This window comes from Eublepharis macularius, chromosome 2 (assembly GCF_028583425.1).
Source record: "Eublepharis macularius isolate TG4126 chromosome 2, MPM_Emac_v1.0, whole genome shotgun sequence".
In the NCBI taxonomy this organism is placed as follows: Eukaryota; Metazoa; Chordata; class Lepidosauria; order Squamata; family Eublepharidae; genus Eublepharis; species Eublepharis macularius.
Genome location: NC_072791.1, coordinates 149,448,925 through 149,467,614, shown reverse-complemented (window position 1 = coordinate 149,467,614; position 18,690 = coordinate 149,448,925). Strand labels below are relative to the sequence as shown.

Here is an 18,690-nt window from a genome sequence, read left to right as displayed (position 1 = left end):
CTCTACTTTTGCATTAAGTAAAACAAGAGTTTGTTCACCATGGAATCAAGATTTAAGCCACCCCAAAATTGCTCTGGGAAGGAGGATTCATGATGTCACAAAGCAGCAGCCACTCAGCATGACACACAGCCAGCTTCTGCTGCCAAGTAGCAGCACTGGTTTTCTCTAATCTCAACCCTAGAGGGCTAGATATACGTGCCAAGAGCATGGTGAAAATACTGCCAGGGAGCAACACCACCTCTTTTATGTATGTTTGTGTATACCTTCCATGAGGTACAACAAGGTCCCTCCCCTGGAATTCTCTGCCCAGTCATTCCCAGTGAAAGGAAGTTAATACAACCAAGTCATGTGTTCTAATATTTACTTTCATTCAAAAATTCCAAGTGTGTTGCTTTAGGCAAGTAGAGAAAAACTGAAAAAATTTAACAGAGCCATATATAATCATTTTGCCCCTGAAAATGTAATACACATTTCTTCACCGATCAGCAATTCCTTATAACCTATCTTTGAAATCTGTTGCCAAGTAACAAGGCATATAGCTCTGGATATAGGTCAGAGGATCTTTCTCTTTCTTTCTGTCTCACACACAGACACAAAGAACCACAATGCCTCTGTTGCCATAAAACCTTTATTTGTTTCAAGTGGCCAAAGACAAAAACAATCCATTCCTCTTTTGTCTGAAATGCATTATATGGCAGCAGAGAGAACAGAAGCCTCACCGCTTTGTCTCTCCTCCCTACCACAAGGTGAAAGGAGACAGCGCCAAGTTCCTTGGCTGATTACAAAAAATAGACTTTATAAAGTGGTATGTGGTACATTGGGGGGGGGGGAGAAAGGAGGAGGAAACAGATAGGATAGCAACAGAGAGGATCTGTTCGCCATATGCATGAGTGAGTGAATGTGATAAAAAGTGCATAAATGTGCCTCATCTGCCCCTCTCCCCCCATCCCCCCCCAAACACTTAAAGATCTTAGATAGGAAATCAGGCTCCAACTTCAGCATGCCACCTTCCCACCCATGACAATCTCACTGGAACGTCTGCTGTCAAGGCTCCAGCAGCTGAAGAGCAACATCTATAACAAAAAGAACATGACAAAAATTACAAAGATTGTCAGCCTGTGCGTTGCACTACAGGGAATCTGCCTACAAACCTAAGCATCACTGCCAGACTCTGGGTGACAGAGTTGAAGGTTAATCACCCCCACCCCTCTTTTGCACAGCACATTTGAGTTTACATGAAACTCCATAGCTACACCTCAGGCCTCTGCACTTTGAAGACTGATGCCAAGGCAATAAACCCCCTTTTCCTTTCTTCATCTAAATCATCTAGTTAGACAGACCACATGGATAGAATGAAATCCTGGTTCTGAAAAAGGCCAAGTACATTTCACCACCACCACCACCACCCATCCCACACTTCTCTCAAATAAATGGCACATCATGCAAAGCCACAGCCACTAGGTGGCAACACATTTCACATAATTACAATAACCCAGCCAACTGCTGACTAGTAGGGGACATTTCTCACGACATTTTTACAGTCTTAGCTCGATTTTCCACTACAATTCCTGTGCAAACTAATAGCATATTTGCTGGGAATAGCTCTGTGCCAGGCACCTGTGTTTAACCTGGCTTCTTGCTGATAAGACAAATTCCCTTGCCTGACATTATTCACATAGGAATGGCCCTGTAACTCTGATGTCATAGTATGCAGTGGCCCGTGGCTCTCAGAAGAAGAACCAGGCTCCTTCATTGTGCTTTCTAATCAGTGTAGCTGCCTAGAGAGATTCAATCTACTAGGCAAGATTATGGCCACTCTGAACCTGAATAACCCATGTCTGCAGGATGCCAGAGTGCCAACTTGCACTTAGTTTTGCAGCATGAAAACAAAAAGAAGCCTGCTCTCACACATTTAACTAGAAATTTACTCAGAGCAATAAGAGCAGTCCCTTCTCCAGCTAACAATGGGTTTATACTGCAGAGGAACCAGAAGATTGATGGAATGACCCACTCACCCATTTGCTTAATGCTAGAAGCCCTAATTTTTGCAAAACTGAGAGCAGGACTGCCTTAGCTGCTGTAACTGCCTTTCCAGAAGGAGGGTTCCACTCTACACAGGCTTTGGATCACCTAACTACTGCATGGGACAGAAAGTATTTACCACACAGGAAACATTTCAATGGAAGGTGCAAGGCTTTCCCAGCCTAAGGAGGCTGTTACAAATGTGCAAAGCGTATATAAACTAGAAAACATCTATTATGTGCAAGTATTATTTCAGTGCAGGCAGCTCTGAAAGTCCTGGGATAAGACTGTGTTGGGACACATAATGGACTTGGGGTAGAAGTGGGTTATCAGTTGCCCACCAGCAGCGGGCAATCTCCCAGCAGCTTGCTTAGTCACCTCCCGATCTTTGACGATCAGCAGGAGGTGGCAAACCACCGAACAATCACCAGCCACCATCAGGCAACCTGGGAAAGCAAGCTGGCTGCAGGCATACTTCTGTGCTTCGTCGGGGCCAATTTTGGCCTCAAACAGGCCAGAATTAGCTCTGCATAAGCACACCTGCGGCTGGTATGATGATATCACATGATGATGTCATCACACCGGTCTGGAAGCACGTGCATGGAAGCAACATGAGTCCCAGGTCCCCCACCTCCCACCAGGAGAGCATATGGACCTGTAAACCTAGATAGAGGGATATCGGCAATGAAGAAATGTTCTTGCTTGACAGCTACAGGCACTTTTTCTATGGGAATTCTGGACTAACTACCAAAATCCATAAACTTACCTTGCAGCTGCAGACCCCAAAGTCCAACTGTTCTGCATGTAACAAACTACACAAACAACAGTAATCCAGCAAGCAGTAGGAATGGGGATGGGAAGAGATCCAGACTCAAACCCTCTGAGGAGACACTTGCCTCAATATTTCCATTTCAAGATTTCTTTTTTTTCAACTTCAGAACCTGCAGCCAATTGGGTGATGATGTTTCTGACCTGGGGAAGGTTAGGAAAAAGGTTAAAGTGGTAAGGTGACATCACTGCATACAGACATGAGAAACAGGCGTCTTCTAGACAGCTTTAAGTTTTTGGATTCATTTCTGGTCATTTCATTTTTTTCATTGTTTCTCCACAGCTTTGTTGCATATCCTTTGCTGTCCCAGTTTTTGTCTGTTTTTTTCCCCCTGCTCTTTCTACAACCTGTTTGTTCTCAGTCATTTTAACAGCTTGATTTCATTTTTTTTTGCTAGTCTGTAAAGCCTGTGCAGTTTTTAATTGCTCCTCCCACCCTGCTAGTTTGTTTTGGTGTGTAGTGGGCAGTGAAGAGGGTTTTTTTTTAATTGCACGCTAGCGATATATCAACAGAATGATATACTACATATGTGCTAAACAAACATGTATGGCCAATCAGAACACTGGAAACAAGCGGCCAATCCTCTCCTCACTGCTGCCAGAAACATTCCTTGTAAAAGCATACCACAGCACCATGTCTGGGCACCATTTTCAAGCTCTGTGCACTCTGCATGCTAGGTTCTTTTTCAACAAGCAATCTAAAGAGAAAAAGAAAGGCATGCCTGTGGAAATATGTGGTGTCTCCTGGAGAGAAGGGAAACCATTGCCTTGCTATTGGTCTGGGGTGAGGAGAAGTTTCTGGGTGCTTCTTCATCACCCACACCCCTTGTCCTGCCCAGCATTCCCTCCACAGAAACTGCAGTAACCAGCCAAAGGGGCAGCTGCTAACAATGTCCCAGCACAGTAACTGATTTAGTTCAGGGCTTTTTTGTGGCAGTATTCATTGACACCGGGGGGGGGGGGGCGCTTTCTCGAGTCCTGATGGGACAATTGGTGGAAATCAGTACAAATTCATGTATGGCTACCAATACCTTTTTTGAAAAAAAGCAGTGGGTCTAATCACAAGTTCACAAGTAACAATTCACAAACCAGAATATAGTTACAAAAGCATTTGTTCACACTTTCTGTGAACAAAATTTGTGCACAGTAATAATGAATGTGATCTTGATATAAGGAGTATAAACACAGCAACATTCTTTATTGATTGACAGAATGGGATAACAAAACAGTATAAGGGTCTTTTGAAGGACCTCAGCAATAACTTTCCAAAGCAACATCCCCTTAGTCCTGAGATTGGCCATGATCATAACTATACTAAATTCTTTAGCTACTGCAGATAATTCAAAAAGGGAAAGAAGGACAACACAACCAGTCAAAACAACCAAACATGGGAAAGCAGATAACCAATCAAAGGCCATATAAATGTGCACAAGGTACAATTCACAGGTGGGCTTTGGCAGCAGTAACTGATTAAGCAACAAGGTAATACAGCGTATGCACAAACGGAATGGTTTTGATAGATTACTCCACCGCAACAATGCAACAGTGCAAGCACATATACACAAATGAAAAAAGTGAACAGGAAGGTAAGACACACACACATGGGGAATTTTCACATAAAAACCATGCAGTGTAGCATGATTGTCCCAAACACATTATGATCAGAGGCTCCTGAGAGGCAAGGAAAAACCAGACTGAGGCAACAGTATGGAAGATGCCATAGTTTCTAGGAGGGGGGGCAGATAATCTGGGTCCAGGTTTCAGAGAGAAAAAAATCGGGCACCTCTGAAATCCAGGTCCAATTCTCATCTGAATGTATTACCTCTACAACTTGGGAGAAGTATTTTAGTTCTACTTTTAGAGAGACATTTAGCGTTGACTTTTTCAACCTGTTTAAACTGAACTCCCTTTAACTGATTAGTCCCCTTTAACTGATTAATCAATTGATTCAGTCTCTGGAAAACCTGGGGGCCAAAAATCAGTTAACTGATTAGACAAATGCGCTCAGGTAAAGCATCTGGACTGGATCTAGGGATCCCATTTGAAGGCCCAAATCAGCCTGCTATGAAGCAGGTACACCCCCTGTGACTGCTAGGTGACATCACCAGAAGTGCCATCACCAGAGGAGACATCACCGTGGGGCCACGGTAAGAAAGAAAGAAGAAAAGGTAAGAGCCAGATTTCCCCCCCTTCCTCCCACCAGGAGGGTAGGGAGACCTGGTAACCCTAACCAAATCTGATTCCAGTTGATTTATTGAAATCAAATTCTGTTTGATGGAGCAATATTTTGGCCCCTTTATTCACCTAAATTAATAAAACAGGAACTATGACAGTCTCTTGGAAGTATGCTATAATTGTGCCAATATATCCCCACATCGGCGCCTTGCCAATGTGGGGATACGAGAGACTGCCTTACAGTGGCTTGTCTCTTCTCTCCATGGTCAGGGACAGAGGGTGGTGCTTGGGGAGAAATTGTCATCCTGCCACCCTTTGGTGTGCGGGGTCCCACAGGGAACAATACTCTCCCCATTATTGTTTAACATCTATATACGCCCCCTTTCCCAGTTGGTGCGAAGTTTCGGACTTGGGTGTCATCGATATGCAGATGACACCCAGTTGTATCTGATGATGGACAGGCAGCCCAACTCAGCCCCAGATGTCCAGGAACATGCTTTTGCAGCCGTGACTGGTTGGTTGAGGCAGAGTCGGCTGAAACTGAACCCAACGAAGATGGAGGTCCTGTACTTGAGCCACGGGGGATTAGGTTCGGGACTCCGGCTCCCAGCCCTCGATGGGGCACCGTTAGTACCAGTTCCGAGGGTTAAGAGCCTGGGGGTGATCATGGATGCCTCCCTGAAAATGGAGGCACAGGTCACAGCGGTTGTCAGGTCCTCTTTTTTCCCTCTGTGGCTGACTAGGCAACTTTTCCCTTACTTGTCAACCCGTGACTTAGCTACAGTGATCCAAGCAACGGTCATCTCTAGGCTAGATTATTGTAACTCGCTCTACGCGGGGCTGCCCTTGAGCCAGACCCGAAAATTAGAACTGGTACAAAATGCAGCAGCGCATATTATTACAAGATGCCAAATAAGGCACATATAACACCGTTCTTACACGAGCTGCATTGGTTGCCAGTGGAGTACCGGATCAGATTAAAGGTTCTGGTATTGACCTATAAGGCTCTGTGCAGACTCGGACCAGCATATCTACAGGACCATCTCTCCCCACATATTCCCCAGAGGACACTCCGATCAGGGAACAAACAGCTGTTGGTGGTCCCTGGCCCCAAGGAGGCCCGCCTAGCCTCGACTAGAGCCAGGGCCTTTTCGGTCCTGGCTCCCATCTGGTGGAACGCTCTGTCTGCTATCTTTTCACCGGGCCTGCAAGACAGAGTTGTTCCGCCAGGCATATGGCTGATGCTGGGCCTCCGCTGGCCTGGAAAAAGGGGTGTATAAATCTTAACCCTCCCTGTGAAGGCTGTCCACCGTCCTGTTTTAAATGTGTTATTTTTAATGTATATGAATTTTTAACTGTATTTTTAATATGTTGTTGTCAGCCCTGAGCCCGCTCGCAGGGAGGGCAGAATACATATCTGAAATAAATAAATAAAATAAATATAAAAAAGGCCCAAGGAATGATCCAACTAATTATTGGCCAATTAGTCTTCTTTCATCCTTGGGTAAAATATATGCAGCTTTTCTCCATTCTGAGTTATTGACCTGGCTGGAAGCTGATGTGATCCTTTATCCCGAGCAAGCAGGATTCAGGAAAGGTGCTTCTCCCTTGAACCACTGTCTTGTTCTTTATTATTTAGCCAAGAAATATTCATCTAAGGCAGGCAACTGTCTTTATGTTGCATTTATGGATCTTAGAGCTTTCTTTGATTCTATCCCTAGATCACGTTTGTAAACCAAATTAAATAATTTCACAATAGATAAAAGACTTCTATGGCTATCTTTAAATTATATGAGGAGCCTTATGCACAAATACGCTATGGTCCAGAGGGTCAGCTTACTAACCATATTAATCTTGCGAAAGAAGTAAAACAAAGTTGTTTATTGGCTCCCATGCTTTTTAATTTTTACGTAAATGGTATGGTGTCCTTTATTTAAAAATATGCCCATCGTGTTTTTAAACTCCACATCTTGCCCCCCACCCCGTCTCTAGTTCAACATTAACTCCCTCGCAAGCTTAACCAACAATGCCCAACAGTACCAAACTGAAACAAGGGACCCAATGTCAAACCTGAGAATCCCAAGAATCCCTTTACTAAAGAAGGGTTGGGGGAGCTTGTCAAGCCACAGAGTTTAAAGGAAGGCAGCAGTGGCTTGAAGGACTCTTTTGGAGCTCCAGCATGGGGGAGGAGCACAATGAGATACAAATCCACTCTGCCTGCTACCTCCTCTCCCACCTTGCCAGCCTCTTGCTGCTCTCCTGCTCATTCTGAGATGCTTGTCTCTGCTGCAAATGCCTGTGGTGCCTGCCAGATAATTCAGCACAGCAGTCTGGCTACCCAGATTTATTCCAGGGCTCATTCTGGGTAACCAGCACGGGTGGATTATGCCAGATTGTCATAAATCTGGCTATTTTGCCAGTTTCAAGATCAAGATCTCACACCCCTAACTATCCTGCAGAGTCAAATTATATAGTGGGTATTTTGCCCGAATAGTATCTGGGACACCCAGGCTTGAGTCCCTAATCTGCCATGAAAGGTAGCTGAGTGATCTTGTGCCAGTCACTTAACCTACATCACAGGGTTGTTGTGAGGATAAAATAGAAGAGGGGAGAAGGATGGTGTGAACCACATGGGTCCCCACTGGGGAGAAAAGATTATCTAAGCAAGCACAAAAACAAACATGTTTTCATCTAACATCTCTTGCTCCAAACAGCTATATACAACACACACACACACACACACACACACACACACACACACACACACACATACAGAACTTCCAGTTCCCTTCAGAAACTTCTAAAAACAACAACATTGACCCAGGAAACCCCCTCCCCCCAAAAAAGGACAGCAGGACAGGCATATCATCAAGTGTCACTTTCCATTGTCTCCTTCACCATCACACCCCTACCCTGAGATTTTCTCTGGCTTGGGTGGCAGCACCAAAGGCTTTCCACTGGCAATCTTGCATGATTTAGAGCGTTGTACGTGGGCCTCCTTGGCAGGACTCTGCTTGGCCTCGCTTTGTGAATCCCCTTCCTCCGCAGAACGGTTTCGGCCTCGGAGTTTGGCCTGGGAACAAGGATAACAGAACTATGAGCAAGCCTTAACATTTACCTACAGCAGCTCTGTATCTCTATCTTCCGTGCTTACTGACAACCTTCTACTTTCCTTTACATTTGCCTCATGCCATTCCTTTTATCAAGAGTGCCAAGAAATCAGATGTTTACTCCTCTCACCACCAGCACCATCAGTAATTGGAACATTCCAATTTCCAACCAACAAGCTAACTCATTTGTTCTCATGGTGTCATTCCTTATGCTACTTCCAGCCAGCTTCATCAGATCCTACCTTCAGTGCTGAGGGGTTGAGGACTGGGAATAGGGGCACCTTCACCCCCTTGGACAATGGAGAATTTCGGGGCCGTCTGCTCTTTGGCTCCTCAGGAGCTTCTTCATCAGAGACAGCAGGAGCTACTTGAGGCTCTAAAAAGGAGACCAAACAGACAGTATCATAACACAGTGGAATTTATGCTAATGCTATGCAATACATCACAATTCATACCAACTCCCCAGTACAGCAAAATGAAAGAAACAACCTGAAGTGCAGCACCTAGAACACACCAACAACATGCCACTTAGAAGAATCCTGCCAAAAATCTTCGCCACAGCCAACCATGAACATTGTCTGGAGCCTCTTTTGATGAAAAGGTGTCAACAAACAAGACTGCCTCCCATGCATATGCAATACATGTGACAAATACCAACATTATTAATGCACCAAAGGATGTCGTATGTGAACCACATGCCAGACCCAGCTTGCAGCATTCCATCCCACCTGTGGAATCTTTGAACATCCAGCTGTCCCTATCACTCTCTGAAAGGGCACCTCCAGATCGAGTGGCTGGTGCCCGATGACCTCGCTTACGGCCCAAGTTAGCCCGATCACGATATGCAGTGCTGTCAAGGACCTCAGTATCCTGAAGGAAGGAAGGAAGGAAGGAAAGAAGAGTTCAGAACAGCAAAAACAAGCCATCCACAGATTCCCCGTAATACTCCACATAGATCCCTTTTAGTTTCTACTCTTTCAGGAGCAGTACTGAAGACTATTCCATATATATTACAAAGAAATTCAACCTGCAGAACCATGCCAAATGTACACCAATGCCAATTAATCCCATCCAGCTGACATGATAAATGATACCCCAAAATATGGTTTTTACTTGTCAATTTTCTTTTGATTTTCTTTTGATTGCTTCTTTCCATACCATACCTAAATATTTTCTTTTCAGTGTTTTTCAAATTCAGAAACGTACACAAAAAATATAACTATGCAAGGAAGAAAACAAACAAACCCAGCCACTAGAAAATTAATGAGGAGAACTGTGAGGGCTTCAAGAAAACAGGAAAGCGTTTAGGAACCTTTCAACCAATTTGGTCCTTGCCAGTCTGCCTGCCTTGCCCTGTGGTGTCACCCAAGCCAGAAGTGTAGAAGGGGCTTCCTACAGTTTGAACATGCTAGTTCTGCTTGTACATCTACATGACAGATATGTGTGGCATGGCCTCTGGACAGATTCAGCATGTATGGCTATAACTCTCCCCCTTTACTGCAAGTAGAGTGAGAGACAAAAATGTGAATCTGGGCAGGGGAGTGGAACATTCCATTCAAGTTATTAAGGCACATAATTGGCTGAAATGGCAATATTAGGAAGATTAATATTTTTTTACCCAATCCACCCCTCCATTGTTTGCCAGCCTAGAACCGCTTTACCAAGAAAGCACAAGTTCACATTTTGAGGGGGAGCAATTGTGAACCAAGTCATAAAACCTGCAATATCATTATAATCAACAACCAAAATTCAGGAGGGTGGGAGAGGGCTTGCTCTGCACATGGCACAGAGTTTTGTCAAAAGGGCTCTAGTTCAGAAAGAGGCGGCATTAGGAAGACAACAGTGCATTTCAAATATATAGCAAAGGTCCCTCAAGGTCTCACGCTCTCGTACTCGTTTATCTGCAGGGAGTGTGGGGAAGGGGTGTCTCAAATTTCTCAGAATGTCCTAGTCAAGTGCTTACCATTAAGAAGAGGAAAGTTTCTCCCAATGATGCTTCAGCTCCATCTGTAACATGGCCCTCCTGGGATATAGGTCGTGCTGGTTGGCTTCCATTTTGCTCCAGATGACTCAGCTGCCTTGCTTCCAGAGGTGGTTGACTGCAGTTGCTACTATCCAACTGGCTGATACCACTATCCCCATTGGACCAAAACTTTTCATCATCTTTTACCTCCACTGAGACAAGAGAGGCCCTAGTCTTTTCAGTTGCAGTCACCTGTTCATCAGGAAAGCTGCTCAGTGCCTTTTCGTCTGCTGAATAGCAACTATGGGAGGAAGTAGGTCTCTTCTGTTGAGCCACCTCCTCGACAGCCTTGTTGGCAACCATCGCTTCTAGCAGGTGGCTCGGGCTGGACAATCGTTCACTATGGGACTCTCTGCTTGGGCTTGAGATAAAGAAAGGTAGTGTGAGATTCTTCCCATTACCCTCTTCAGCAGGGTCTCAACATCCTTTCCTCCCAAATGAATCTCCAAATTGACTAGACAGTTCCTTTAGAAATACTTTGTGCTAATTGTAAGACAAACAAAGGGATGTGAAGAAGTGGGCAGATCAGTCAAAAAGAGACTTGGGGTTACAGAGACAAAAGAATAGACAATGCCACGTAGAGGATTCAAGCCTACTATCAAACAGATCCCATGAACAGTATCACAAATCCCAGACAAAAATCCCATGAGAATTCACTGCCGCCAGTTCCAAGGTCTCAGAAGTGCATGTTTATAAATTGAAGAAGCAGCTTACGTATGTTGCAGAGAAATATTTTGCACGCTAAAGAATAATGCCTTACATGCAACAGATGTTTGGAATTGTTTGCAGTAAATTTCAGAATTAACGTCATTCTTAAGAATCACGCCCCTGAGGAAGCAAGGGCACGAAATCTGCGGTAATTAGCCGGCCCCGGATCGGGTGTGATCTGACTATCTTTGCTGAACTATCGAAGAATTTACCTGTGGAACATCCACCTTGCATGTCCTCATTTCTGAGACATCCTGCACCTTTAAGAATCCTTTTGTGCATATTCATTTTCTGGACATTCAAAATACATAAGAAAACTACTTTGCTGTGTATATTATGTTTGCAGATAGGATCTGCCTGCTGTAACTGTGTTTTGTATGATCCATTGTAATCCATATAAGTTTTGGAGCTTGTTGCCATTGTAAATATTTGTGATAATAGACTTTACTATAACAGTTATTATTTTTGTTCCTCCCGAGTATTGTTCTACTTGCTACATATTGATTCTGGGAGTTGCCTACTCTTGTCCCATACATGTAGAGGATTCAAGCCTACTATCAAACAGATCCCATGAACAGTATCACAAATCCCAGACAAAAATCCCATCTGTGCCCCTCTTCACACCACCATAACATAACCCTATAATCACATGAAAACAAGCTAAAGCAGTCTAGGCCCCAGCTTCAACAGGTGAAGGGATGTCATCATTGTCACATGAGCATTTAAAGCAAGTGAAGACCGAGGAGGATCCAACTACCCACTCCTCCTTGGGTATGCAAGAATACTCAAGGACAATACTCCTTAGGTATGCAAGAATACCCAATACCTATGAGATCAAGGATTTGAGGGGGGAGGGGGTTTGGTAGAGTACTGCTGATTTTACAGCTGCACAAGAGTGCTGCCTTGCTTGCCTTTCTAGGCCCCTCGAGTCACGTACCTCTAGTCCCCACCCCAATGGCTTTGATTATCAATAAGAAAGCAGTGCAAATGCCTATAGTTGGATGTAAGAACCACATCATAGACTAAACCATGGATCAACATGTTCAGAAGAATCACATTGAACTATCTTCCTGAGGTGTACTTCTTCAGGATGGAAGTGTTAGCTAACATACTCCTAAGGCAGCAGCAAGCTTCTTTAGATGAAACTGGAGGGAAATGAAACATGTACAATGTCCGTAAAACCAAGACCAATGAAATCTCCACACTGCAAAAGGCTACATCACAATGATGAAGACTGAAGTGCATGCAGCTACCACTACATCTTAAGGCCATACAATCTATGATAGGCCTGCACCTCTTGGGACCCACCAAGCTGAACACACCAAACCAGCCTGCAGGCTCTTTACTAGACATGGGCATGAATGCGGGGGGGGGGGGGGGAACCGAGCACGCTGTTCATGGTTCATTTCCGTCCACGAACAATGAACACTGACGAACATGATGCTGTAACGAACATGTTCGTTGTTCATTGTTCGTGGGGTATACGAGCACATTCTGGTTGGATACATCACATGAATTTACTTGACACTCTTATGTTGTTTTCAGACATAACGTGGCTTTTTGAGGAAGCAAATAGTGCGAAACGGGATTAAAGCCTCAGCCGGCCAGCCCGTTGCCAACTCCAGTCAGGAGCTTCATTTGCATTGACTCACTGGCTTTTTGTTTGTACATGGTGCCTTTAACGTGGGTTCTGAAGGTATAGAACCAATAAAGTCATATCATTGTGTTTGTGGCTTCTCGGACTTCCTTGTTTGTGCATTGTTCATGGGGGCCTGCAGCCCCCACCCACCCCCAACCCCCCACTTAGCCCCCCTCCCCTCTAATCCACTTACTTGGCCCTTTAAAGATCCCTTTAAACTATCAGCTGGCAGGCAACAGGGGGAGATTCCCCCTGCCAGCTGATAGTTTAAAGGGCCCTGTCCTGCCACTTGCAAGTGGCAGGGCCCTTTAAACAACCCCAGCCCTCACCCACCCTGCCCCGCCCCAGTGCTGCCAGGCCTCTTCTGCTCGGTGCGAGCAGTGCAGGGAGATTCTCCCTGTCCTGCTCGCACCCGGCAGAGCCGGTACCCCAGGACTGCTCCTGCCTGGTGCGAGTGGGGCAGGGAGATGCTCCCTGTCCCACTTGCACCTGGCAGGGCCAGCACCCTGGGGTGGCTCCTGCCCTGTGCGAGTGGGGCAGGGAGATTCTCCCTGTCCCGCTCGCACCAGGCAGGGCTAGCGCCCCAGGGCTGCTCCTGCCCCATACGAGCGAAGCAGGGAGATTCTCCCGGTCCCTCTTGCACCGGGCAGAAGCAGCCACACGATGCCGGCTCTCCTAGTGCTAAGAGGGGCGGGGAGATTCTCCCCATTGCTCTTGCACCAGGAGAGGGGCAGCCAGCACTCAGCCACTTGTAGGGGAAGCCCCTGATGAGCAGCTGATTCAGGGGTTTAAATGCCCCGTTCTGTGCTGCTGAGCAGCGGCACGGAAACGGGCATTTAAACTCCTTTTTGATTCCGGGTTTCCAGGGCAACAACAGGAGTTCAGACAATCCCTGCCTGAGTTGCCATGGGAATTGATTGCAGGTGCCAGACTGTCTGGCTTGACGAACAGCAAGGAACAGCAACGAACGAGGCTTCCAACAACCACCTGTTCGTTTGGAATGGGGCCTCACAGACAGCCTGTTTGCAAACAGCCGAACAGGCTGTTCGTGGGCTTTTTTGTGTTCGTAATGCTGTTCGTGCCCATGTCTACTCTTTACAGCTTCATGCAGGCAACACAAACAGGAAATTTGATCAGTCTGAAACAGTGAGCTCTGCCTTCAGCTGTATGGGTTTCAAGATGCGCAAACCTGCTCTAGATATACATTCAACCACAGCATAGACAGCTACTGGGAACAATCTGGCCAGGGAATCAAGAATGCAGCCCTAAAATGAAATGCAGAATTCAGCCATACAGAATTCTGTAACAAGAAGAAATTGTGAAACCATAAAACACTGGAATATGAAGGAAATATGAAATAACACAGATATATGAAGGAAAGAACAAGAGAAACCATGGAAAGGTCCCTTGCTAAGAGAAGAATCACTCCTTGACAACTGCAAAATGCTGTGACTCTTCTAAAGGGTCAAAGGAGTTGCTCAGATGACATCTTCCCACAGGGCTGGAAGCATGCAAGCAGCACCAAAGGAAATAGGCATCAATTCGCTGCGGGGATTTCATGCAACAAGCAGCCTTTTGCTTGTTGCATGGAAGATCACTGGGTGACCTTGGGCCCATCACAAACTCACAGCATGGCCTGCCTCACAGGGTCATTGTTGTGAGAGAATGGAGGAGAGGAGAATGAAGTTTTAAGCTGCTTTGAGTTTTAAACTGGAGAGAAAAGCGGGATATAAATAATTAAAAAGTAGTTCCCAGTTTCCTATTTGGACTCAAAGAATTTATTTCCTCCCATTGTACAAGTCATGTACCCAATATGAGGAAATCTGGCAGCAGCACATTTACACTTCAACTAAGAGGGCTAGAAATTGTATTAAAATGTGACTGTACATTAATGTGTTAAAGTTCTTTGATTTTACAGACAGTCTGCAAAGCATGGTTACAGTGCTGAATTCAGATTGGGGAGACCCAGGTTCAAATACTCCTCAGCCACAAACCTAAGTTTGCACAGCACTTAGGCAGAGCAGAACAGAGTAGATAGAGACATTGGCCCAGAAAAAAAATTCCCCCCGATTCAACAGAAAAATGGGGGGGGGGGGAACCCTATAAAATATTTTCTCTTTTGGAATGAGTGAAATGCTTTTTAAGACAAGGTTTTACTCAAAATGTTTAATATGTAGATTTTTAATGGAAAATCAGCTAAACCGTTAGATAATAATTCCCATGTACATGTTAGACATATTCAGTACATTTTCAGACATATTCCTTGTTTAAAAGTGACTAATTTTACTTGCAATTAATGTACTGTAATCAGGGGTCATTTCAAAGAAAAATAGCGGGAGGAATTCATTAGCATAACTCATTAGCATAACTCATTAGGATATGCCATGCCCCTTGCCAGCACCGGAAGTGTGTCATTAGTATAACTGATTTGCATATTCCACACCCCCTGACATCACCTATCCTGGCTGTTTTGGACAATCCTAGCCATTCAGGGCTGAAATTGGGCCCAAGATGGCAAAAGGGGGCTGAAAATGGCTGAAAGGGGGTCCAAAATGGTCAGGATCGGGCCGCTGCTGAGCGGGAAAGTGATCCACCACCCATCAGAGGCCCAATCCGGGCCATTTCGACCCCAATCCAGGCCGAAACGGGCCCAAAATGGCCAAGAGTCAGGTGGGCAGGGCCACCTGTCATGTGACCTCTTTGGGGAACTGCCAGAACTGCATTCCCGCGCATTCCCCCTCAAAATGCGCCCTGACTATAATTCATACAGTATTGAAGAATTCAATGTCTTCAGGGTTATAGTTGTATAAAGTTTAACTCATAAGGTTGCCAGCCTCCAGGTGGTGCCGGAAGACCTCCTGGAATGATAACTGAACTACAGACGACAGAGATCAGATCCTCTAGAGTAAATGGCTGCTTTGAAGGATGGACTACATGGCATTATACCCTGCTGAACTCCCTCCCCTCCCCAAAACCTGCCCTTCCCAGGTTCCACCCTCAAAATCTCCAAGAATTTTCCAACTCATACTTGGCAGCCCTAGTAATTGAGTAATTGAATATGCTTGTAGCCCTATAACAACTTAAGAGACTTGCTATCAAAATAACACATTTTCTTCTCCTTACAATATCTGTTTTCTATTTTCAGCTTCTATTTTTCTCCTACCTCTCAGATGGCAACAACTTATATATGTGCTAAAGGTATATAAGTATACAGAAGCTTACAACTCTCATTATTAGAAAATATCTGCAATTTTGCTTATAAAACTAATGCATTTATTCTTTTACATGTCATAAATACATCAGTTCATTCAATTTTTTATGCAGAGTTATCTATGATGCATTTTATGTTGTTAGAACAGCAGAATAAGTTTAGGTTTGACAAGAAATTAAGTACTGTATATATTCCAGTTTTCCTCCATGGCTTCAAAATGTCTGGAAATTTTACATCTCTTACCTGTATGCCATCCTGAGTTCCTCAGAAGGGTGGGATATAAATGCAAACAATCCCAATTTGTAACAGATCCTGCCTCCAAAATTCTATTCTGGGTGCTTGGAAGATTTATGTCAACAATGATTTTATTTATTTATTTTATTTATTTATTGCATTTCTAGACTGCCCTCCCCATCAGATGGGTTCAGTACAGTGTAACAGCATAAAATTTGTAACATGCAGTTTAAAAACAATAAAAACATTATAAATAAACATTAAAACACTATTCCATATACAATAAAATGCCCTGTGATTCTTCTTAAAGTGGAAGGTAAATCAAAGACAGGGAAGCTGACTTTTTCATCAAGCAGACTTGATGAACTGGCCCACTTTGACCAGAGGCAGCCTACATACAACTTAAAAAGAAAGGCTAACAGGAGCCACCATATTCTGCAAAGTCCCCATTTGTCATTCACACTTCTTTGCATTTGGAAAAGAACCTAACCTCAAGGCATGTGATAAAACACTTGCCCCCAAGCAAATGTGCTTTCCCCAAAGTATTGTGCAGGACACTTGAGCTAGTCCAGCAACCAACTGCCAGCCCGCCCCCTGTCCCAACTAGTTACCTGAGGCTCTTAGGAATACATAATGTCAAAGTTAAGGAAACAAACTATCTAGACAGGAACAGCTGAAAACATACTGTGGGAATAAAGGAAACACGCGCCGCTATCCCACTCAGAATTGCGATGACAAGTTATTGTGCACATATAAATTGGAAATATTCATCCTGAAGAAATTCTTTCCTGTCAGAAACAGAGGAGTAAGATTGTATGTTTCAGTCTGGGTTTTCCCGACATCAACATAAGAAAAAAACCAAGGTAAATCTGACTGACGGAGAAGGAGTTAAGTTGTAAGGGAAAGGTGGTTGTCAGGTTAAGTACCTATTCTCCCCTTCCCCCACTTCTCCACTGAAAGCCATTTTCTCCAGAAGTTGTTTTTCCCTAATAGAAGCAAGTATTGAAGTATTTGTTGTATTTACATGTTGATATGACCTTTAAAAAGAGTCAGTCTCAAAGGATAGGTCTATAAACAGCTGTCAGCTATAATGATATCTACACAAACCTCTGTGTCCAATTACAGTATACCCAGATGCTATGGAAAATAATAAGAGGATGATGTTGCCTTTCTGAGATTAAAGAGCAGGGCATGGACACCCAGCCTGCCATTGATGGGAATAGATTCCTCCTGGTTCAGTCCATTAAGGCTCTTCATGAGCTCGTAATATCCAGCCAGCCTTGGAGGAGAAATATATGTGACCATGTCCTTCTTGAATTCCAGTTGCTGTGGGCAGCCAAGGAAGTTCGTAGGTTAGATTTTCGTAGGGCCAACTTCGATGAACTCAGAGGCTTGATGAGAGTCATTCCATGGGGGAGTGTGCTGGAAGGAAAAGGAGCGAGTGAAGGGTGGGCCATTCTCAAACACAAGCTTTTCCAAGCTCAAGCCTTCACTATTCCAGCAAGACGGAAACATGGTAAGGGCTCCAAGAAACCGATGTGGATGCACAGAGAGCTCCAGAATAAGCTAAGGGAGAAAAGGAAATGTTCAGGAAATGGAGAGAAGGACAGACCTCTAAAGAGGAGTATATGAGGGTTACTAGGTACTGCAGATCAGCCATCAGAGAGGCCAAAGCTCAGTACGAGCTGGGTCTGGCCAGGAGGGCTCGCTACAACAAGAAAAACTTCTACAGATATGTGAGAAGCAAACACAAGGTAAAAGAGGCAATTGGACCACTGTTGGGAGTGGATGGAGAAACTCTGATGCAGGACAGAGAAAAAGCAGACAGGCTTAATGACTTTTTTGCCTCTGTTTTCTCCCTGAAGAACTCAGGCACATCTAGAGATAGTAGAAAATGTGGCAGGACACCTGAGTGGCTAATTGACATTGACAGAGAGGTAGTGGAGAGGCATCTGGCTGCACTGGATGAATACAAATCCCCTGGGCTGGATGGGGTGCACCCAAGAGTGCTGAAAGAACTTTCCAGAGAACTTGCAGAACCCCTGTCCATCATCTTCAAGGCCTCCTGGAGGACTGGGGATGTGCCACAAGATTGGAGAAGAGCGAATGTTATCCCAATCTTTAAGAAAGGGAGGAAGGATGACCCGGGAAACTACAGGCCAGTCAGTCTGACTTCTGTTGCTGGGAAGATATTAGAACAGATTTTAAAGGGATCAATCTGTAAGCATCTGAAGGACCGCTCAGTGATCCGGGGAAGTCAGCATGGTTTTGTTCCTAACAGATCCTGCCAGACCAACCTGGTTTCCTTCTTTGATCGAGTGACCAGCTTACTGAATCGGGAGAACTCTGTTGACGTGATTTATCTGGATTTCAGTAAAGCTTTTGATAAGGTCCCCCATGACATTCTGATGGGCAAACTGGAAGACTGTGGAGTAGACTATAGGACAGTTCGGTGGATAGGGAACTGGTTGGAGGACCGCACTCAAAGAGTGGTGATCAACAGCGTTTCATCAGATTGGAGGGAGGTGTCCAGTGGGGTGCCGCAGGGCTCGGTTTTGGGCCCGGTACTTTTCAATATTTTTATCAATGATCTGGATGAAGGAGTGGAAGGGCTGCTCATTAAATTTGCTGATGATACCAAATTGGGAGGGGTAGCAAACACCCAAGAAGATAGAATTAAAATTCAACAAGACCTGAATACTCTGGAGAAGTGGGCAGCTGTGAATAAGATGCAATTCAA

General features: G+C 44.7%; 1 protein-coding gene across 4 annotated transcripts in view; it reads right to left on the bottom strand.

Annotated features, from left to right (window-relative positions):
* Positions 1–610: 610 nt before the first annotated feature.
* The window catches only part of TNKS1BP1 (tankyrase 1 binding protein 1), a 37,989-nt gene continuing 19,909 nt past the window's right edge, over positions 611–18,690 (bottom strand). For all 4 annotated transcript variants that reach the window (XM_054972231.1, XM_054972229.1, XM_054972232.1 and 1 more), the window contains 6 exons: positions 10,099–10,519; positions 8,864–9,005; positions 8,378–8,511; positions 7,938–8,098; positions 2,919–2,994; positions 611–1,073 (listed from right to left, as the gene is read on the bottom strand). In XM_054972231.1, coding sequence (XP_054828206.1) covers positions 2,934–2,994; positions 7,938–8,098; positions 8,378–8,511; positions 8,864–9,005; positions 10,099–10,519 — 919 coding nt within the window. In that variant the 3' untranslated portion in view covers positions 611–1,073; positions 2,919–2,933. The remainder of the gene's footprint in view (positions 1,074–2,918; positions 2,995–7,937; positions 8,099–8,377; positions 8,512–8,863; positions 9,006–10,098; positions 10,520–18,690) is intronic.